The sequence below is a fragment of the Chenopodium quinoa genome, unplaced genomic scaffold, assembly GCF_001683475.1.
Source record: "Chenopodium quinoa cultivar QQ74 unplaced genomic scaffold, ASM168347v1, whole genome shotgun sequence".
Classification (NCBI taxonomy): Eukaryota; Viridiplantae; Streptophyta; class Magnoliopsida; order Caryophyllales; family Amaranthaceae; genus Chenopodium; species Chenopodium quinoa.
This window is the reverse complement of record NW_018743021.1, coordinates 2,844,804-2,867,082: the sequence shown is the minus strand read 5'-3', so window position 1 is coordinate 2,867,082 and position 22,279 is coordinate 2,844,804. Positions and strand designations below refer to the sequence as shown.

Genomic DNA, 22,279 nt, shown 5'->3' with positions numbered 1-22,279 from the left:
GGTACTCACAGCAGGCTGGGGAGTCTATTTCTTGGACTGCCCCGGATTTGTCTTTGAAGTCACTTTGGAATTCACATAGGACTTCAACTGTCCTTTGTCGGCCAGACGGTCGAGCTCCCGCTTGAGACTGAAGCAGTCGTTCGTGTCATGGCCAACATCCTCATGGAAATGGCAATGCTTGTTCTTGTTTTGATTTTCAGCGGAACCTTTCATAGGAGTCGGCTTCTCAAGAGTCAGCCGATCCTTAATTTCTAAGAGAATGGAGCAGCAGTCCTTGTGGAATTCGTACCTTGGGACGTACGGTTTCCACTCTTTTTTCTTCTTCTAGGCCGGTTGATCAGAGTTATCAATGGCCCAGACTTATTTTTTCTTTTTGCTCTCTTCTGGCTTAGGAGCCGGCTGAGCAGGCTGAATCTCTTTCTGTCGGTCGGACTTTTTATGGTCCGACTGCTTATTGGAGGAGCAGAGTTCGGTCGCCTGTATATAGGCTTCCGCCTCTCGCAAGGCTCCTTGCAGAGTAAAGATTTGTTTGCGGACGAGTTCATACTTAAAAGTAGACCCGTCTTTCAGACCCTTGAAGAAGTCTGTGAAAGCGACCTCATCAGACAGCCCATGAACCTGGATTCGTACCAGATTGAACCGCCTGACATAGGAACGCAAGCCTTCTCTATCTCCCTGCTGTACATTGCCCAAGTCAAGGCTTGTCTTTTTGGCAGGGATGTTCATAGAGAAGTTTGAAGCAAACAAGAACGCAAACGTCTTGAAGCTATTTATGCAACCAGCCGGCAGATTGCCAAACCACTGTTGGGCTATGCCCTTCAGGGTGGCCGGAAAACAACGACACCATGCGGCATCATCCAACCCTTGTAAATACATGAGGTGGGTGTATGCTAGCAGGTGGTCTTCTGGGTTGGAGGTCCCATCATAGGCTCCAACCAGAACATTTTTAACTTTAGCTGGCTATACGGCTTCAGTTATTTCCCTGGAGAAGGCAGAGGGTTGATCTCATAGGTGTTGCAGCCTAAGCTGCTAGTCCGTCGGCTGATAGTCGTATGCCGCCTGTCCTCCAAAGAGGGCAGGCTGCATGTAAGGTAAAACCGACGCCTGATACAATGGTTGAGTCATGTACTGGGCCGACTGGATCATATGAGGGCCAGACTGAACCCGTGGGCTGCTCGCTGGGGTCTCATGTACAGACTGGGAACACCTCACGGAGGTATTCCAAAAGCTATCATGATAAGTCGACGTTGAAGCCGACTCCGATAGCTGGGTCTTCTTCTGCTCAATGTACTTCCGAGCATTAGAGAATGTTTTCTTGCTACCATCCGGCTGTATGTGCCGGATGGCTTTTCTTGTGCCCGTTTTTGGGAAACGGATCCCGGTAAGGTCAAATTGAGGTCGAGCCTTCTCAGGGTGAGGAGTCGGCTGTCGGTCCCTGACCGACTTCTGTTTGCCAGCTTGGGCTGACTTCTTGGCCGACTGCTCCTTTTTAGGAGTAGGCGACTTCTTGGAGGCAAGTTGTTTGATTTCACCCCTGAGACTGCTCAGGAGTCTCATGAGTTCATCTCGAGTGACGGGAGTCGATCCTGCCGCCTGGGAAGGTTCACCCGGCCTCCCCGAGAACTTATTTGGCTAACCAGCAATTTTGCTTGGCCCTGCCTGGTTAGCGTGATGCTCCCGCTTTTCCTTACTGCGGATGCGTCTAGAGATGAGGGATCCGTTTGGATCCACATAGGTTTCGACGTCAGCGTCGTCACCTGAGTCATGGTCCGTCTGGACCAGTATGTCTTCTGGAGGCCGATTGGCCTCTGGATTCGGTATAGGGACTTGTGAAGCCATTTCAGAGGTACTCTCCCCACATCAACGCCAAATGTTTCAGGTGTTTTTGTCCCTTGGGAGAGTTACAACACTGAAACTGGGTTCAGCAACGGACGCATGTACCTGCAAAGCAAACGGACCGCCGGATGGTCGGTGGTCCGCCTTCGAAGATTAAGTTAGTAAACGTTCAGTAATAAAACGTGCGGAAGTAAAGTTATCTGCTCGGATTCCAAGCTCAGGTAAAGTGTTGTCTGTTCCTTGAAAACGACAGCTCTGTAATAAATGTGAAAGTGACGTGTTGTCTCGTATTGCGTGTATATCTATCTTGTCATAAATGTAAGAATGTCCCTATTTATAGGGTCCTTTTGGAAAGTGTGCCCTCCCTAGGATCTGGTGACCTAGGGATTAGGTCACGCCGCAAAACGGTGCCTCAAGGTTTGGACCCTTGAAGGCCGCCATTTTAGAGGCAATGCCTGAGTGACACGTGTCACTGAGCCCAAAAGGCCTTTGGGCATCTTTTAGGGTGACACGCGTCGCCTTTTGATTGGTCCATGCTGGATCATCAATCTGTTTAGGGCAGAAGTATGTCCGCCCTCCACGTGTCATAACCTCAGAGGTCCAAATAGCACCTATACTGAGGACACATGGCAATCTCTGATTGGGCCACCTTGCCGGGTAAAAATACCCAAATCAGGAGGGACGGAGTAATTAGTATTGCTCTAGCTAGCTCAAACTCGACTTCAATGCAATTTTAAAATTCTTGTTCAACCTTGGATTGTTAAAAGCTTGACGCCTTGACTTGTACTTTTGAAGTTTGTTCATGGACATGCTCGTTTGCATTTCAAGTTATAAAACAACTAAACAAGGTTTAGTTAAATAAACATGCCTTCAGATGCTCTAAAGGTTTCGTCATTTCATTTGGATTTTTATGCATCCATATTACTTAATAATTCAAGTTTTTGTCTTTCTATAGAAAGTTGTGAGAAATTTTTCCTGCATGCATGATACAATTGACAATATAATACTTCGTAATATTTATTTTTAAGTTCAAATTTTCTGTAAAGATAAAAGAAATGTTAAAATAATTTTTAAAATGATAAGAGATTTTTTTTGAGCTTGTCTCGATTACCTTTACGAACTTAAGATACTTATTCAAGCTTGCTTATTAACAAACGATTTTGATTAAGTTTGTATGCAAGTAGTTTGTGAGCGTGCCAAGTTACTTCGGTTAAGGATTACTCCGTAATATACATGGATTCAAACACAGCTATTTAAGCATAATAATACTGGTATTAATCAGCACAATTGTAATTCAAGTACACGGTCCATAATCTTATTCAATCACTAATGAGGTAAATAAAGAGAAATTAAAGTGGTTATGACCAATAAAATTGGCTAATAGTTTACAATTAGAGTTTAATGGCAAGCTCAAAATTAGCTCCTTTCTCCCAATTAGCAGGAATAAGAGTAGGTGATTCCACCCAGGTGGCATGATTAGTGTTGCTGGCAACAAGAGCGTATCTTATTTTATAACCTCCTTCTACTCTTGGTGGATTTTCCAGGTCCCAAACTGCTCCAAATGGCTTTCTCATGGGCCTCCATTCTTGGGTTTCCTCCTGCATTTCCAATTTTTTTTTTAAATAGTTAGAGGCCCAATTGAGCCCAATATACAAATTACTTGTACCAAAAATTGGAGCCCAAAACTGATATCATTATATAATTATAGGCAACTTAATGTAATTGAATGAGCGCAGATCGTCTGTGCGGTGCCTGAATCCTTAAAGCTCGATTCATATCCTATCAACATGTGATATTATGCCATCTAAAATAACCCTGCAATTTCATCCAATTATATCCAATATTTCAATGTGTTTGTATTTTTATATAGTACTTCCGTTACATATTATTTGCAATGATTAAACATTTTTTTTCTCTAGTTTATGTCAAATCTTGGCAAATAATATGTAACGGAGGTAGTAATTTCATAAATTATTAAGGCACCTAATAATATTAAGTGATTTTTTTATGACACTATGTATACCCGCGTGTTGACATACCCTTCCACGTGTACACGTGTTGTGCATGGGTCGATTTGAGACCTAAAATTTAAAATGACCCCAAGTGTATGGATAAAAGGGTGGAGGAAACAAACCTGCCAAACTTGAGCACCCACAACGTCATAGAGAGTAGGATTATAAGTGATAATAATGGCCAAGTAGTGAGGGTATCTTGTGCCTTCATGTATATTAATTACGAGGTTTGAACCACCGAAGGTGCAAGGGACTCGACGGTATTCGATGTTAACGACGCCGTATGCGAGCAGTTCGGCTTCTAACCCGGGCCGGGCCATCTTAGCATAGGCCTTGGCCGGAAATAGGAAATCGGTCCAATCACCCACCCCGAAATCTGTTGCCACCACCACCACCCCGTCTTCTGTGCATTCTCCTGTCTTGCACCTTACCTAGTAATTATTTAAATAGGGAAATTATATATTGATCAAGTACATGCATTAAAAACCGTAAAAAAAATTCAAATAGAACATTATGGAACGAAGGGAGTACCTGGTAGCAACCACCACATCCAGTGCCGTTTTTGTAAGGTCTATGGACACCAGCTACATAACCATCATTAGCACTTCTTCCATATTCTCCATATCCACATGCTCCAGCTGATTAGATGAAATTAAATCCATAATATTAATTATGTTATCATCCACTCACGTCATAATTAACTAATTGAGTATACAACTATAAAATGAACAGTTTAAACATAAGCATAAAGTTCATATACTAGTATTATTTACTAATGAAAGAAAATTTAATATATTAATAAATCCTACAAAAAACATTAATCTGAAGATTATTAAGCATTTGATATATATGGACTTCAAAGAGTGATAAAATAGATTAGCCTTTAGAGGATCCTCTAAGAATTGATAAACATAGTATAAAACAGGTTACATATAAGAAGCTAATATACAAAATAATTATTAGTTACATTGGTCCACTCGTGTTTCTAAAAAGAATTATCAAACCAAACTTATACTCCATACCATTTTAGATTATGCATTTAAATGCTTAAATATATAACCCTAAAATCTACCTATATAGTTACCCTTTAATTTAATTTAATATACATTGGAATAGTTGGTCACTAATTTGTTTCCTCACATATATTGATATATATACATGAGCATATAATATAATAGAGATCAAATATAATAATATCGTTAATTTTTTAATTATAAACGTGATAATGTTACGGAAAACTATTTAAAATTAAACGTCTCATCATTTTCACAAAAGTACTCAAATGATCAATTTATACAGTAAATAACTTTTTCCGTACTCGTAAAAAGTTAATAAGGACCTAATAAGCTGTAAGGAAAGGAAAAAAAAATCGCTAATATGCAAATTTTTTTTTTTTTTTTGGACTGGCTCTAATATGATAGTTAAGACACCATGCATGCTACTAAAATAGAGTAGAGAAACAAAATGGCATACTTGGGTTCCCTTGACAATTTGGACTACCAAAATAGGTTGCTCTAGAGCAGATATAATCTTGACCGTATCCAAGTACAAATAACAACATCATTATTATCAAATGAAGTATAATTTTTTTGTAATTAAGGCTAAACCCCATTTTTTTCAAGGATTAGTAGAAATGAAAACACAACAAGCTAAGAATGCAAGAAGCTAGTATAAAAAAGATAGTTGTAGAAATGGTGAGAAATGAAGTTAGAAACCTTAGATATTTATAGCACATAATTTTGAATAGAAACTAAAAAATATTAAATAATAAATTAAAATTTAAATAAAATGAAAAATTCTAGAAATTTGCCTTCCACTATTGTGACAGAGACAGTAGATAGAGTTATTTAGAGATTATGTAAAGTTTAACAATGAACCAATCACTAATAATTTAGTCTTCATTAAACGAAAGTTCCTTATTAGTTTTAATTTAATGTATTAATCACTTTTTCAGTGCACTTAGGTTTATCATTATATCTGTCAAAAAAAAAAAAAAAAAAAAAAAGGTTTATCATAATAGTTAAGGAAGATGCTATGAGTGATAGTACTAAAAAATTAAACAAGTACAACGCTTTTATTTTTTTAGCACTCAAGTATTCAATTTTGTCACAACTGAGTTAGCAGCTTAATTAGGACACAAGGGAATAAAAAATCTCTAGATATTTTCTTATGACTTTATTTTTTATTTTTTTTTTTTGACAAATAATTGTGACATTAGAATTTTGTAGTTAAGTCAAGTCTTATCAACTTTCACATACACTTTTTTCTTTTTATAGCCATCACATTTTCATAAATTACATAAAAATTATAACATATCATCTTATAAAATTAATTCTTAAGTAAACTAATGCGCCCATTATCATAAGTAATAAAGAAATTTGATCTTGCCACATCTTCCCAAGACAATCAACCCCTAAAAAACATATTAGAGAAAGTAAATAATTTAATTACTTAAAATAATTTAAACATCAACAAAATGCAAATAAAATTAATAAAAGTAGGTTTTTAACGAAGTTTTCTTTAACAAAAAAAAAAGGGTTTTATGAATGAAAATATTATGTTAAACACATGTAGTCTATGTACATGCCATCAATATGACAATACATGTACGGAGTATATGTTGAGGCGGATTGCTACCATAGGCTATACTTAAATCAACAAAATTACCTCTTTGTCAGGCTAGACTCTCCCAATTCAATTCATATCTATTCCAAGTCTTATTATTAAGGTTATACTCAAAGTGTTTGCTCACCATTTTGATGGGTAGGCAACTTATCATTGAAAGATAAACTTGTACGTGTCAGACCTAATAGTGTAATTAGTTTCCTCGATAAAGTAGTGACGTCTTTTTCAATCTTTCCAAGTTCATTAGCTTATTGATAGATAACAGTACATAGCACCTGTGTTTGCCAAAAAAAAAAAAAAAAAAAATCAATTTCAAATTGCCCTCAACATATTTATAGTTATTGATAATCTTGGCATGATTTCTTGTACTTCATCCGTTTTTAGGTTGTTACGGAGTAATATAAGATGCATGTATTATTAATTAATAAAATTATGAACAATATTACATTCCACTTCATAAAATATTAAGTTAAGCTAAATTTGAAAACGTGCTTCTACTACGTATTAAGGCAGTTAACAGAGGACAGTAAAAGCAAAATTACTCATGGTTTTTGAATGATTGTAATTATGTGAAAAATCACGTTTATAGGGAGTACCTAGGCTTTATTTTTTAGTTTGGAGAAAATTCCATAAGATAATGACGTAAATAAAAATTGTAAGGTCTTTGATTACCATCTTTTAAAACTAATTTTGATCAAGTAATCTAGTTGACACATACGAAAAGAATACTTTATAAAAGTGGAATTTTATATTCTTGTTACGTCGTTAGTTTAGGTTGAAAAGAAAGCAAAAGTGGGGAACAACGAACAAGGCCAACAAAGCCCTCCACAATAATCTGCATGTCAAAAACGTTTACATCAGACTAGTTTCCCAAAACCCATTAACTAAATAACAAGTTATAAAAGATCATGATAGCTTCCAAACTATTAGTTATTGAAACCAAATTCTCTTTCAATTTAGGCCCTATTTTCATCTTAATTTTGCTGAACTGAAATTATTTTTACTGAACTGAATTTATTTTTACTGAACTGAATTTATTTTTACTGAACTTAAATTATTTTTACTGATTTTCTATTATAATTCTTTTTTAAGAAAACTGAATTTTACTGAACTGAATTTATTTTTACTGAACTGAAATTAATTTTACTGAACTGAACTTATTTTTACTTAATATTAATTTTTTAAGGTGAAAAGAACAAGGCCTTAGTTTGAAATTTTCCTCCTTAATGCTGTAATGTAAAGGGCCTCCAACAATGTTTTTTTGCTTATATATGAGTATGAAAATTTACCTTTTTAATATAGTCCAATTTCTACTAAATTCTTCTATTCCAACTGGCTTGCAAAGAGTGTATGGTTCACGCAAATAAGGTACAGAGTACATGGTAATGGCTGAGAATCGCAGAAAATCCAAATCTACTGTTTTTAAAAGATAAATACTGTAATTTTTTTTCTAAACTCGTCATTACCTCAAATCGCACAAAAAGTGTGGGGTTTATAAACTCATATCAACCTGCATTCAATCTTAATTTCAAACCATACTATCTAGTGATTTTGTGGACTAGATACTCAGGGTCTGTTCACATTTACTGAACTGAGCTGAACTGAACTGAACTAAATTGTTTGGAGCTGAACTGAACTGAACTGAACTGAACTGATTGGAGCTGAACTGAACTAAGCTGAAATGAATATTTTATGAGAGAGGGAAATTAAGAGTTGAACTGAACTGAACTGATTGGAGTTGAACTGAACTGATTGGAGCTGAGCTGAATTGAACTGAACTGAAATTAAGTAAATGTGGACAGACCCTCACTTAGTATTATCCTTGTAACATTTTCCCCTTCTTCAAAAACAGCCAAATAACGATGTAAAAGTACAAAGGTGTCACGACTCAGGAATAGAAAGATAATTCTATGGTTTATAATTAGGGTTGAATAATCATTTATACCTAAAATTACTTATTCATTTTTTCTATCATTAGTGGTTCTAGGTAACATAGTTAACATTCCAAAAAAAAAAATGTTAACAATGGAAGTTTTTTTTTTTTTAAAAAAAAAAGACATTGTCAAGTCAAATTTGAGTTAGGTACAAAGCCTTCTTGGATAGCCATGTGGAAATTTAAACTAACCAATATATACTATAGGTAATTATGTACTAGTAACGAAAATAAAAATAACATGACCTATATATCTTAATTGTGCAATCATCATCCTTACGTATTTGTGATTAATTCGACCTTTATGAATTTATAATTTAACTTCAAAATACTCATATATACCCACCACACAAACATATTTACCTATCCTATATTTAGACTAGACGTTTGAAAAGAATGATATGCTTCAAATTCTGCCAATGAATTTTCTTCCAAGGTGCTAATCCTTGAAAAACCTTTTACCCAATAAAACAAAGAATTTGTGAGATCTTGCTTTTCCTTCTACTTTGAAGAGAATTATTTGACCTGATAGGCAATTGGGTGGACAAAAAGAACAGTTTTAGGGTGAATAGCACTAGTTGCAAAACCCCCTGACATAAATGATAAATCCTCATGTACATGTACCGTGTTCGACTACGACTCTTGGACATGTGCATGATGTTTAGGGCACTATAGCTTGTATCGGGTTATCTTCGTGTTGGAGTCTTACAAGATTGGGGACTCGTATTATACTATTTCTTAGAGTGTAATTGTCATGTTGATAGTGTAATTTGAAAACGTGACAACTTGATCAACACGAAGACAACCTGCATGGCTAATAAATGCCTAAATGTGCAAATAGTAACAAGACCATCTGTTTTGAATCTTAAGATAATGGACAATTGACCATCTATTTTGAATTATAGGATAATGGAAAACTGCAAGGCTTTCACTTCATCAAAATAATAAAATCCTGTGGGCATTTTCATCAACCTAATCTTGTAATCCTGACAACAGAAAATATACATGATCTTAACTTGGCAGCACCTTCCTTACAAACAGCCAAATATACAGGTTCGTCCCTTTCCTCGTCAAACATACACCTATTATCATCAAAATATCAAGATTCTGTTTAAATGTGTAGTACATCATCAGAAAAGAATGTAGAAATATTAAACGTACGGCATGTCCTCCAGGTAAAAAGAGGGTACTTGATAGTCCAAACAGGCTCTCAGGGTTCCTGCACATCATTTTATGAGCTTACATGAACAACATTCAATTGAAAATTTCCTCAGCAAATATGAATATAACTTACCAAAACTGATAGAAGGAGAATCATGCAGTTCTAATCTAATTGTGCTGGTAAACATCAGATAATGCAATCTGGTGGACAGAAGTTGAAAAGGGAAGAACACACTTTCTGTTGCAAAGCAAATTATGAAAATGAGAATTATTGCATGATCCATCCAGAAAAAGGCCCTTATCAACAGCAAAAGGTTTATGTCACAAATTTGCAACGTGTGAGCAAGACACATAGTATAGGAGCACATACATGCAGCAATACTCATTTCTGAAATTAGTCATCAATATGATTCCATTTGGTGGAGGACAGAAGTCCAAAGGGGAGCATACAGAGACACTTTCTGTTGTGAAGCAATTAAGCAAATTTTGAAAATGGAAATTATACATTATCATTCCAGAAAAGGCTCTAACCACCAGCAAAAAGTTTACATGGCAAATTCACGACATGGGAGTAAGACACAGTAAAAGCTCTTTCTGTAAACCTTAAGGCGGCAGGGATCAAATGATCAAATCACTTTCTCAAGGTTGCTGTGAGCGTTCCAGCAAGTTGCACAGAATGGACACGCGCAGAAGAGGTGTCACTATCGATATTTTAATTAAAACTAATTTTCATTATGTAGAGCATTATACTTAGATAAATCCAGCTGTCTGTTCTAAATTCATAGACCAAGATGCATATTATAAACACAAAATGGATGGCAATAAAGACGATACAAAGCTGTCTTCCTTTTCGAAAACCAGCAAAAGCTGCCACTTGGCAAATAAATAAGCTAGCAGTTGTCTTAAGAAAATTCCAATGGGCTCAACTCCACAGTGCCCATGAGATCAGCTCATCTTAATGGGAAGACAGATATTTCAAAAGGTAAAGATTTATAATGGGTGGACCAGGGAAAGCATTTGAGTTTTTCTCATTAGTTAGTCATTAGAACCCCTTAATCATAGCATTAGCACCAAAAAAAGCACTTCTAATCATCTATTAAGTAAGCTGGAAAATTCTACCAGCTGCCTTAAATAGGTCTGATGTACTTAACTAAAATTAATTACCAAAAGTGTGACAAAATTCAATGTCACTGGCAAGTAAAGAATAAAAAGTGCAATTTTACTCGGGAAATTCATATATAACACAATAGTGGCAATATTATGTTATGCCACCTAACATGTTCCCTTTTTCAGATTATTCTCTCAATCAATTTGAGGTTTTTTAGAGTTGGAAGTACCCAAACTTTACCCGTGCAATAACAGAAAGGCTAAGCCCAGTTAATACTTTGACCCACAATGCACCAACCATATAGTTCATAATAAGAAAAAAGTACAAATAGTTTGATAAAGGGTTTTACAGTAGCCCATAATCCAAAGCCAAATGATAATGAATCCTTGCCTCCTTTAGATTAAAGGGTTATGTCAGTCAAATACTATGCTAACTATACTAGCTTCTAACCAGCATCTGTTTTATAAGGTCACAACCTTCCAATTATTATTTAGTACGTTCAAGAAATATATTAAAAACTAATATAACTAACATTAATGGTTGGGAAATAGTGTTTCAAATTTTTAAATGCAAAGACCAGACAATAGCATAAATTGACATATATATAGATACAAGTATACAACACAATAAATGTCTCCTCATTATATCTGTTCCCGAGATGTATATGAACATCTCAAGATAGAGGGGTGTACATTATAAGCTTGTTGCTTAGTAAACACAAACAATAAGAAGAACACAAACACACACTCACACACACACACAAATCACAATAAAAATAAATAAATAAATAAGCCACGTGAAGGTCGTGAACTACTTGGCTACTGATGTATCGCACATAGGTGACTGATTTAGCACCAAGAAATAAGATATCGGTATCTATAATTTTCCTTTTTTTGTCTTTGTCTTGTCATGTGAACTCCAGCATCTATGTTACAATATATTCTTCAACTAATTTACAAATAATTAGGAATATACTTCGATAGATTTATCAACAAGAAAACATACACCTAAAAATACTAGAAAGAAAAACCTTCAAGATGTTTAACCAAGATCTACAGCTAACTAGAGATCTGAATCGTTGGAGGAACTAGTGAAAGTTTACCTGAATCATAGTTATGTCCACCAGCAAAGGTCTTTCTAATATCTAAATAAACTGGGCTTTCTTCAGGTCTGCAATGACTCCCTTGTCCTCTTTGCTTCTTTCATTGTAGATAACCTGCGAAGTTGAAAAAAAAAAATTGTATGAGATGTTCAGTTTCCTAATCAAGGACAATGGAGTAGAAATCTTTAGTATGAAAAGAAACAACAGTTCCTGTACATAGGTATACCTTATCAATGATACCATATTCAACAGCTTCACTCGGGCTAAAATATTTTGGACGTCGGATGTCAGCCTCAATCACTTCAGGAGGTTTTCCAATATGTCTTGAAAAGAGCTTAACCTTTAAGACAAACAATATATGTTACCCTCAATTCTAATATCAAAATCTCAGCCATCAGCAGCAGATCTAAAGTTTAATACAAAGTATTAGAAATAATCAACAGCTATGGATCATTTTGCATTGCCAATTGCTAGAAAGTACTCTGTAGTACAAAAGAAACAAATTAATGCAGAAGAAACAACTAAGGTCCTGTTCAGTTCACCTAAATTTTTCTAGACTGAAATTACTTTCACTGAATAAACTGATTTTTACTGAAACCTATTTAACTTTGACCGGATAAAACTCATTGTTACAGATTATGGCTGATTTTTAACGTATATGATTTTATATAGATTGAACAGGACCTAATTGACACTTTTTTCATATAAGCACTTGGACGTACAGACACTACAATAGTTTGCATAAAATAATTGTTAAAAGGTTTATAGTATAGAGGGTCATTCAGGTTATATTTTTTTCTTTTTTTTTTTCCCCCTCCTATTAAAAAGAGAAGGCCATGAAGGTCCCAGGATGAAATATACCCTTCCACAGAAAAACAAAAAGCAGAAAGAGCATGAGGAAAGCCACTAGATTTTTGAGAACCCACACATGGCCACACCTGCTTTTTTACTTCAAGTCAGTACCTTCTCTTACAAAGTGAACTGAACTTACCATAGTAGATGTACTTGATTATTATCACTAGATTCAGTAAAGTGAAACATCAAATTTTGCAACAAAATAGAACAATATTGCTAGGTTGGCAGTTGGGTTTAAGATTCTTCCTTAGGCAGAAGACCAAAACATGCACCTAAAGCCAAATCTTTTCCCCTCTCATAGGCACGAACTGGGAATCAGTGTGTGTGTGTGTGTGATTGGGGGGGGGGGGGGGAGGTGTAGTTGTAGGCACAACATGGAAAACTAAATCATCAAAGCAAGTGATTACAAGGATCTGAACGTTTTTTAAGGTCTGTTAACTGTTGTGCAGTACCATTGATCATTACAAATTTAGCTAATATGCAGCCAACAAATGACGTACTTTCTTTTGCTTAATAAAGCAAGCAAATAGACCTTGGAATAAAATAAATGTGCAGTCTAAACTCAATGTTGGAAAAAACTCAAAACATTATTGGAGACTTTAGTTCTTTTGAAGATGTGATTAAACTTAGCAATTAATACAAAGAGTGAATATAGCATATTATAAACCTTTGATAAATCAACCATCCAATTCCATACACGGGTAATTTAATTTACAACATTTCCTTTTTAAATAACTTGAAGATCAATGTAAGATTATAAACCTTATAAACATTTAAATATCTGATATCAAACATAATTATCCATTAAACAAGCTCATAAAATTTCTCACAAACATTCAACTTTGTGGTACACATGGCTAGATCTTTAATAATGACATTTTTTATACAAACATGCATTACATACTAAATGATTGCATATATAAACCAGTACCAGGTAATTGTGTAAAATGATGAAGACATCCACACAGCTTAATTGCCCTTTCGTGAAATAACATCTCAATATAATGTATAATTGATAATAAAACAATGCCAAGATATGAATTATGTAAGTCATTACCAATTCTGTCTTCACATTTGTTACTTCTTTCCTGGCAAGTTCAACATCACTTGCTTGACCTTGGAACCTAGCAATTGGCTGCAGAAATTGCACAGAAGGGTTTTTAAAACCATCTGAAGAATATATGCATCTTGAGAGCAATTATGTGGGAGAAGGTGTGGAGAAGAGAAATCATCAATGTCGAGTTAAATAATGACCTGTTTCATCATGATGGTAGAGGATGGAAGGGCAGCACGATTTCCCTTTGCACCAGCAGCTAGAAGCAAGGCTGCCTCTCCCCAGGCATTGCCAACGCATAGAGTAAAAATAGGTGGCTTGACATACCTGAAAAAGATCAAATACCAAAATCAACGATGAACCAGCAAAATCCGGATAGCACTTGAATAGTTGAATATATAAAATTGTAATTTCATATTTTCAGCAGCAAAGATTTTAATTAAAAAAAAATTAAAAAAAAAAAAAAAACAACTGAAGAATATAACCTCATAACATCGTATATAGCAAAAGCCTCTGTTTCATACCCCAGCTTCTCACCACCCTAAAGGAGAAAAGGTGAGATAACCATCAATATCAGCACCAAAGACCTAGCATTAGACGACAAATTGAAAACGGATGGCAATAAAAGAATTCAAAAGACAATATAAACAAGTGATATAGGAAATCCGCAACAACTTCCACAAATTTGGTACATTTGATTAGCTTCGAGAATATCGCTGTAGGAACTAATCTTCTATAAGCACAAGCAAGATATTAAAAAACTGCTAAAGACCACCATTAGAAAAGGAACTTGTCAATGGAGAACATAGGAAAACCATTTCAGTAATGATCTTTACACTGGCAAAGGTCTGAGCAGATTGTCATTGAATTTTTGCCCCTTTATCTCAAGTGACAAGTTTCACCACCACTGAAGTCTTCAATAACATATCAGTGCCCTCGTCACAAAGGTATACTACCTCACAGTCAAAGTATCACCACTTCACCACTGATCATCAATAATTTAATCATAGTGATCAACTATCATTATGATTGTCTAAAATTCTTATTGCATTTCATATCACAAGTTTTATTTACATTTTTGGCTTAGATACCTTAAAATTCTATAAACTTAGAATAAAATCTAGATATATGGTATAAAGTCTATAGTCTCAACAAGGCAGGCAGATAAACACCAATGTCATTTTTGGGGTGATCGTGCAAAAGATGGCTGAACAGTAGATAAAACAGAGGTCCTCCTCCATTTTAGCACAGACCTCTATAATTTGAAGAGCAATGTGAAGAAGAAATTCGTGATCGATCACATAATCCAATCAACATACAAGAAGGAAGCAGTACAGAAAATCACCTTTGTGGTTCCAGTAGAATTGATGTAAAGATATATTGGCTTTTCTTCATCCTCATATTGAAGATATAAAAATTCTGCAAGTATTAGCTCAGTCACAGAGGGTACAAGAGACATGCCTAAATAAACTATGCGGTTCTTGTACAAGTAAGAAGCCAAATCTGGTGGTGGCTGCTCCCAAGCACTTCCTCTAGAAAAAGGTATGACCTGTTATTTGTCAAAATACATTATGCAACTACAGCAAACCATTCAGAAAATATTCTTTTGTATAAAGGATATATATATTAAAACCTGATTCAACTTATAACAACAACAATAATAACAAAACCTTAGTCCCGAAATGATTTGGGGTCGGTAACATGAATCGTTATAAGAAACTGTTCGCAAAGAAAATAGAGCATAGAAAGATAATGACCTTTCGTGACACATATCTTAATTAATTAGGGGTGATATGCACTTCTTGGACTTTCTTGACACAAAGCACTATATCCACACTGGTAAGTGAGGAAAGAAGTCAATGACGCCGAGAAGATACCACAAATTTGAATAGCAAAAGAAATGAACAAGCAAAAAGGTTTTTCCAGTCCATTATTAAACTCAAAAGGTTAAAACATATTTCCAAGGATGACAGGACGAACCGATGAAGAAACGTGTCGTGTTAATAGTTCGTAACAAAGGTAGCAAAAGAAAAATAAAATAATAACTATATGTAGAGCAGGGCCAGCTGACACAGGGATGCACAGACAGGCTAGTCCACAGCATTCTCATGTCTTGCGGCATGCTGATTTTCAGAAATGTAGCACAGCTGCACAGGCATAGCCCACCAGGAATCGCTCAGGCAGGACCAAGCCACATGCACAGCCCACTTCCAACCAACTTAGAAGCAAAGGAAAAGTCAAATAGATCTTCACACACACACACACACAAGAAAGAAAAAAAAAAAGGGGGGGGGGGTCTATGTACCCAGTGAAGTCCCCTTAATAAATTTTAAGAGAGAGATACCAGTTGTCACAAGCAACATGAGAAAGAAAAGAACTGCTCTCAGAATTCACAATATATGCATGCCCCTTCTTTCATCTCCATAAAGCAGCCATAGTGTGTGATGTTTATTCAGAATTTTCAATCCAAGCAGAGGCTATTTCAGCCTTACCAAACTAAGCATAGAGGTATTATAATATGCTCCCATAAACAAACCCGTCTACTTCATTCTTGCATATCATAAATCAATACTTGTTCTGTTTTAGCTAAGTCTACTAATAAGAAATTATCCGAAACAAGTCAAGGGTCCTAGTATACAACCTCTAAGAAATGCGAAGGTAGTACTCAAGATGAAACAGATAAAGAGGTTTGCTAATACAAAGAAGACCCCCGGAAGAGCCCGGGTTGGTGGATCGACATTTCTTTCTAATGGTTTGGGTATTCCGAAACTATTTAGCTAGTGATTTAAATCATTTTACTATAAGGGCATCCTTTAAAAGTTCAATATTAGTTGTTCATCCACTATCACTTTACCACTCACATTTGTAAAACTATAAGTCGATTCACCAACTTATAGCTCGCTCCGTATAATTGCCAGTTTTCTGTTAGAATTTCGACACTCGTAACTGTTCCAAAAACATAGAATCAATCACCACAATTACATTGAAACCCAATAAACTAAAGGATGATCAATTCAGCCAGTCTCCTAATTGCTCTGAATCAATTTCTCCAAATATACATCATCTCTTAAGATCAAATTGCGCATACATTTTACCATTACTACAGCTACACCCTAAATTTCAGCTTTCCTAATCAAAACATTAACAATCTGAACAATAATCAAATTGCAATCACACAACCTCCCAAAATAACTAAAATAAACAACTCAAAAACGCAATTACAAATCAAATTATATAGAAATCCTAAAATTATCAGACATGGAAATAAAGAAACGAGCAAGAAAGTTGAAAATGATACCATGGTAACAACGCCGCGCTTAGGACGAGAGTTCGACGACGTAAGAGAATGAGGTCGTCGGAGTTTATGGCCGGTAAATTCACCGGAAACGCTACCGCCGACGAAAGGAGAGATAAAATTGGAGGAAAGAGAAGCTCTGAGAGAAGAAGCGCGAAATGAGGCGGTGGTGGTGGGAGTTGGTTTAGAGTGAAGTGGGGGAGAAGGTGAGCATAATCGGGTGGTAAGGAAAGAATGGGAAGACGCCATTGATGCTGCCATTGAGCTTGAGCTTGAGCTTGAGCTTGAGTAGAGGAGAGAGAATTGCGAGGAAGAAGAAGAGAAGATAGAGATTAGAGAGAGAGAAAGAGGAGAGAGAAAGTGAAAGAGGAAGAAGCCATTGTTAAAAGATCCGACCCATTTTAGGGAGGTTAAAGGCTAAAGATAAACCGTTTTTTTTGTAATGAATTGTTTTGGTTTTTGTGGTTTGGGCTTATTTTTTGATGGTTTAGGCCTTGTTTATTGGGCTTTGTACAAATTTAACAAAATTGGACTTATAATGTTTTTTTAAAAACATATTAAAGTTATGATTTTGTGTTGCATTCTCTTCACTTTTACTCGAGTTTCTGATATATGTTTGGAAAATCTCTAAAGATTGCTTGATTTGTGTACAACTTTCTCTGTTCTTTTTTACTTGACCTATTTCTTTTATCACGCTTGTCAATGCAAAAATTCAACGATTAATAACTTTAATTCTCCATAAGTAAAAATTATAAAAGTTATATATTATGATAGTATTTCTTGAGACGAATTTAAAAATATCCAACATGAACATGTTTTTCCTTACAAATTATTCACAAAATACGATCAAAGGAGGAGTGGTGAATAGTATAAAAATCAAAGCGAGTCAAGTAAAAAAGAACGGAGAAAGTATATCTGTTGATATAGCCTTCAAAGAACATTGACCTATTTGCGGGGTAAAAGCATCAAATTTATCCTTGATCCTTAACTTTACATTCCTCGTAATTATCTGTTAAATTGTCTATCTATCCTTGCCATACATCCATGTCATGTTAGGCTCATGCTCATGCCTTGTCTCTATGAAAATCGAAATACCCTTAATATAAAAATCGAGACAATGTGCTACCTTGTATGAGTGTATGACCAAACACACTTTGTGCTTTTTAAGACAAGGTGTTTTTAGCGTCCTTGTTTTGTGCTTTGGGTCATGCCTTATAACAACTAACAAGCAATTTATATAAGCTGGGGTGATTATTATTAAGATACATAAGTTCCACTATATATGTACGTAATTCCGTGTTAGTGAGTCCACAAATATAGCTAGGTCCACTGTTTTTAAGTATACCTTGACTAGTTGGTAGGTATTTCTTATTTCTCACATTGTATAAACTTTTAGTGGATGGTTGTTAGATATTATAAACTAAATATTGAATTGAAACCTTTAATCTATAAACTGAACAATAATTCAACAATTTATATTAATACGTATACCCATCAACATTAACACACTATTTATGAATCTATGATAGCATAATGCCCATCACATCTTCATAAAAACTGATATATATCAATTGGCTTAGTTCAAATGCAACCTATATTATGATGCACGCTTAAGATAAGCTCTCCTTAATACAATATTCATATATAATCTCACCAAACCGATACCTATGGAATAATGGAATACATGTTTATGGTAAAAATGTCACTCCCTCTATCCTATATTTAGTTGTCACGTTGCTAGTTCATCATTAACATGATCATTTGGATAGAAATTAAAAGTATTATTGGTTGCAATCGTCCTGGTGTTTTGCTTTTATGTGAACCCGGGTTATTTTACACTATTGTAGGCGGAGAGGTAAAAAGGCGTCTTTAGTGCTGCTTGTACGACTTAGCTCCAATCGAACGAAGATTCTCTTCAATTTTAGCATCCCTTTGCTCCAAAGGACATTGCAATAAAATGTCAAGGGCAGTGAAGTTTTTGCCATTCAAGGTGTTAACATCTACTTGTAGAGTTCCAGCTGAATTGGTGCAAGTGTTCAACAATGCTTCAACCATCTACAATATTGGACATGTTTTTCCTTACAAATAGTTAATTAGTACTTTAAGAGCTTTCTGACTAAAATATTGGATCATAAAAGCTAGGATCATAAATTATATAGCAGTCTGTACTCTTTATTGTCTTTAGTAAGTACGTGATATAAATAATTGTTAAAAAGAAATTGAGAGATAAATAAAGCCAAAGTGATTAGGTTGCCAAGAAAGAATCTCAAAAAAAAAAATTATGTAGCATTCAGTTTTTAAGTGACAAATTAATTAGAAGTAGTCATGTCTACTTCAAAATCATTACAGGTATAGACTAATAGGACCTCAGTTTATATTATTACTCATTACAGGTACTATATATGTTACTCAGACTCTTTATTTTACCTTAAATACTCGTGTCAGACCTTCACCACTTGGAAATGAAAAGGGCACGCACTTACTTACTTAGATATACACTTGGATACATACCCGTGTCAGACATGCGGATCAGCAAGTAACATAGGCTAGGTATACCTAAAACATTAATTAACCAAGTTTTTTTTTTTTTCTTTTTTTTTTTGGACAGGAGGTAATTAACCTAGCAGTCCTAGCTTAATTCACAAAGATGAAATCAAAAACTTTACCTGTTGCTGTTTCATCATGATAGCCAAATGCAATATAGTGTTGCCTTCATCATCCTTACAATTCAACAAATCACTAGTTACCTTACTCTTATCAAATGAAGAACCATAAACTGCACCCAACAATAATAATGGTACGTTCCTTTGAGATTGATTAGCCAATTTAAGCTGCTCAAGCAAAACCAAGAAAGCACCCAACTGCTTGTTCTTCACTGCTAGGTGAAGGGCTGTTTCGTTTCGTGTTGTCGTGTCCATGATGCAGCTTGGATAATACTTGACTAGAAACTTAACAACTTCAACCTTCCCTGAAATCACTGCAACATGCAGGGGAGTTCTGTTTTCTTTACCCTTAGTAAGCTCTTTTTTTGTAGGGGCTAACTTTTCTAGTAAGTTCCTAACCATCTCAACTTGACCAGTTTCTGCTGCTAAGTGGATTGGACTATACCCAAAACGATCAATTTTTGTGATGAAAGACGGTCTTAAGCTTGCGATTTCCCTAGCAAAGTAAGGCTTTCGAGCTAAGACAGCTAAGTGTAAAGGAGTCCTAGTAAATGGTACATCATCTATGAAATTAAGTATGTTTGGCTCATCATCAAGTAATGCATAAAAAGCCTCTATGTTTCCTGCTTGACATACTTGTACCAATCTCTTATCCATTTTTCTTTGGTGTGAATTTTCGTGGCTCAGATTTTTTGCTTAAGAGTTGAGGAGGTTTGAGGAATTAGTAAAGATCTAGAGCTTGTTATATAGAACTACTAAGGTTGAATTTTTTTGAAGCATGATGAGTTTTTCATGCAGAAGTAATGGTTGCTTGTTTATAGTCCTCCTTTTAAGTTCACAAGAAGTCAATGAGTAAATGTAACAAGAAAAGTGGGCGATATTACAGCCTAATAATATTCTTGCACATCAGTTACACTTGTTCCTTGTTTCAATCCTTTAACATCATAGTAGATTAGTGAATAATATTAATATATGTAAGTGATTATAAATGTCAAGTAAACAAGTTTCTTAAGATAATAGGTATAATTGAAGTATGCATGTAGCATATCTTATAGATAAGTAATTTGATTTCGACTATATTCATGTTTGACAAAGAGAGTTTCTCACAACTTACCTACCAATATAGCTTGTTTGATTAGATTAGATTACATGGAGTAACATGATTTGGATATTGGTAGACAATCTTCTCGAGAACATTCAAGTCCGTAATGTCAAATACTACTTTTCTAAATAAAAATTTAAAACGCACTTATAATTCTTATTATTGAAATACTCTACAATTTGTAGATTGTACGCTTGTATTATACTTCATCTATTCCTTATATTTTTGTATCACTTGACCCAAAAAGTGGCTTTATGGTGCGGGGGTGAAGCTGCAAAATTAAAGAAACAATTAATGTCACTTATTGGATTAAGCAACAAATCAAATCGTGAAAAATTTGCATGTTTTAATGATCGATGGATATATATTATGTAATTGTAACCAATTTTTATTCAAAATATTGTGAGCTTTTCTTCCATTTATATTCAAATATTTGTGAAAACATTATTACTACAATCTTATTCTTCAACAATATCGATTACATACTATAACTTTATAACTTATAAGCTCTTATGAAGTTATGAGTTTGTACATCTTTTAGCCTCAAATTCACGAGATCAAAATCAATATGAACTCTTTGTACTGTAATCGTTATTGATTGAACAGGCCTATCAAAAAAATACTCCGTACAACATAATTGCATATACATACTTTAATAACACAGAGTAGATAAACTTAATGTGCTATAAATAACAAACCAATTAAAATGAGCCAATAAGGCACTAACTAAGTAAGCTCCTTAATTAAATCTGACTAAGAACTCTTTAGGGATGAGCATTCCCCCTATCCTTCTCTCTATCCCTTAATAAGTTTGACCTACAAACTGGATTGAACTAAACCATAAGATACACATATGGCTTAGGGTCCTTCTCTTATTCATAATAAATAAATAAAAATAAATGCTTTGTTAGTTTTTTTAGATCTATCACTTTTATTGTACTTCGTTTTTATTAACTTGCTCCACTTTCTTTTTGCGACTGTTTTTAATACTGCTCTATTTCCTTATTTGGAAAGCTTTCACAATATTTAATTCATTTCTCTCAACTAGTGAGACCCAATTTTATAACTTTTAATTTCTATCTCCTCCAATTTACCTTCCACTAACCTCAATACCTCTATATTTTATTATTATCTCCAATTTCTCCTAAAACTCCGCGGATGAAGAAATGAAGCAAGTTTTAAAAACGAAGGGAGTAATTGCAAATCTTAGGCAACTTTTGGAGTAGAGACGAGAGAGAAAAGGCTGAGCAATAGAGAGAATTTATTGACTAAAAGAGAAACACACATTTTCATAATATTTTTTTTTTTTGAGAAAATAACAAATGGACCCCACTCGTCGAAATTAGTTTCTACAGAATGAGAAAGGACAATACTGCCCAAACCTTTTAAATTTAAAGGGGAGTTTTTTTTTTTATAAAACTTTTTAGCGAGTACTGTAATTTTTTTAATGAATAGTTGTTCACAAATTGACCCGTCAACCGTTATTAACAATTTATCTTAAAATCCATTGGCTTTAGAAAAACTATTTGTACT

At 34.8% G+C, this 22,279-nt stretch overlaps 3 protein-coding genes across 6 annotated transcripts; all 3 read right to left on the bottom strand.

The window, feature by feature from the left end:
• Positions 1–3,088: 3,088 nt before the first annotated feature.
• Positions 3,089–5,556, bottom strand: LOC110730301 (expansin-like B1). The gene is made up of 4 exons (XM_021910092.1): positions 5,322–5,556; positions 4,380–4,486; positions 3,971–4,279; positions 3,089–3,434 (listed from the first exon to the last, which is right to left on the bottom strand). Exons 1-4 carry the CDS (start codon positions 5,458–5,460, stop codon positions 3,228–3,230), a joined length of 762 nt encoding a protein of 253 aa, XP_021765784.1. The 5' UTR covers positions 5,461–5,556; the 3' UTR covers positions 3,089–3,227.
• A 3,704-nt stretch (positions 5,557–9,260) lies between these two features.
• LOC110730299 (ATP-dependent Clp protease proteolytic subunit-related protein 4, chloroplastic-like) lies at positions 9,261–17,490 on the bottom strand. Of its 4 annotated transcripts, XR_002513023.1 has the most exons (10): positions 16,985–17,490; positions 15,032–15,235; positions 14,172–14,227; positions 13,887–14,013; positions 13,690–13,767; positions 12,004–12,117; positions 11,778–11,891; positions 9,701–9,805; positions 9,568–9,625; positions 9,261–9,488 (listed from the first exon to the last, which is right to left on the bottom strand). XR_002513023.1 is itself a non-coding variant. In XM_021910091.1 (8 exons), exons 1-7 carry the CDS (start codon positions 17,240–17,242, stop codon positions 11,820–11,822), a joined length of 909 nt encoding a protein of 302 aa, XP_021765783.1. In that variant the 5' UTR covers positions 17,243–17,490; the 3' UTR covers positions 9,261–9,625; positions 11,778–11,819. The 4 variants fall into 4 exon arrangements, 1 of the variants encoding a protein (XP_021765783.1); XR_002513022.1 differs by having other exon boundaries at positions 9,261–9,625; XR_002513024.1 differs by lacking the exon at positions 9,701–9,805.
• Positions 17,491–18,435: 945 nt separating this feature from the next.
• On the bottom strand, positions 18,436–20,452 carry LOC110730298 (ankyrin repeat-containing protein BDA1-like). The gene is made up of 2 exons (XM_021910090.1): positions 19,648–20,452; positions 18,436–19,036 (listed from the first exon to the last, which is right to left on the bottom strand). Exons 1-2 carry the CDS (start codon positions 20,299–20,301, stop codon positions 18,851–18,853), a joined length of 840 nt encoding a protein of 279 aa, XP_021765782.1. The 5' UTR covers positions 20,302–20,452; the 3' UTR covers positions 18,436–18,850.
• Between the last annotated feature and the right edge of the window lie 1,827 nt (positions 20,453–22,279).

Coding starts and splice junctions, on each gene's coding strand:
- LOC110730298 (XM_021910090.1), bottom strand. CDS start 20,301: ATGGATAAGAGATTGGTACAAGTATGTCAAGCAGGAAACATAGAGGCT. Junction 19,037..19,647: donor TCATGATGAAACAGCAACAG/GTAAAGTTTTTG, acceptor CCAATATTGTAG/ATGGTTGAAGCATTGTTGAA.
- LOC110730301 (XM_021910092.1), bottom strand. CDS start 5,460: ATGGGGTTTAGCCTTAATTACAAAAAAATTATACTTCATTTGATAATA. Junction 4,487..5,321: donor AAATTGTCAAGGGAACCCAA/GTATGCCATTTT, acceptor TCATCTAATCAG/CTGGAGCATGTGGATATGGA. Junction 3,435..3,970: donor TGGGTGCTCAAGTTTGGCAG/GTTTGTTTCCTC, acceptor TTGGAAATGCAG/GAGGAAACCCAAGAATGGAG.
- LOC110730299 (XM_021910091.1), bottom strand. CDS start 17,242: ATGGCAGCATCAATGGCGTCTTCCCATTCTTTCCTTACCACCCGATTA. Junction 12,118..13,689: donor CAAATGTGAAGACAGAATTG/GTAATGACTTAC, acceptor TTTGTCTTAAAG/GTTAAGCTCTTTTCAAGACA. Junction 11,892..12,003: donor AATATGGTATCATTGATAAG/GTATACCTATGT, acceptor TCAACTTCGCAG/GTTATCTACAATGAAAGAAG.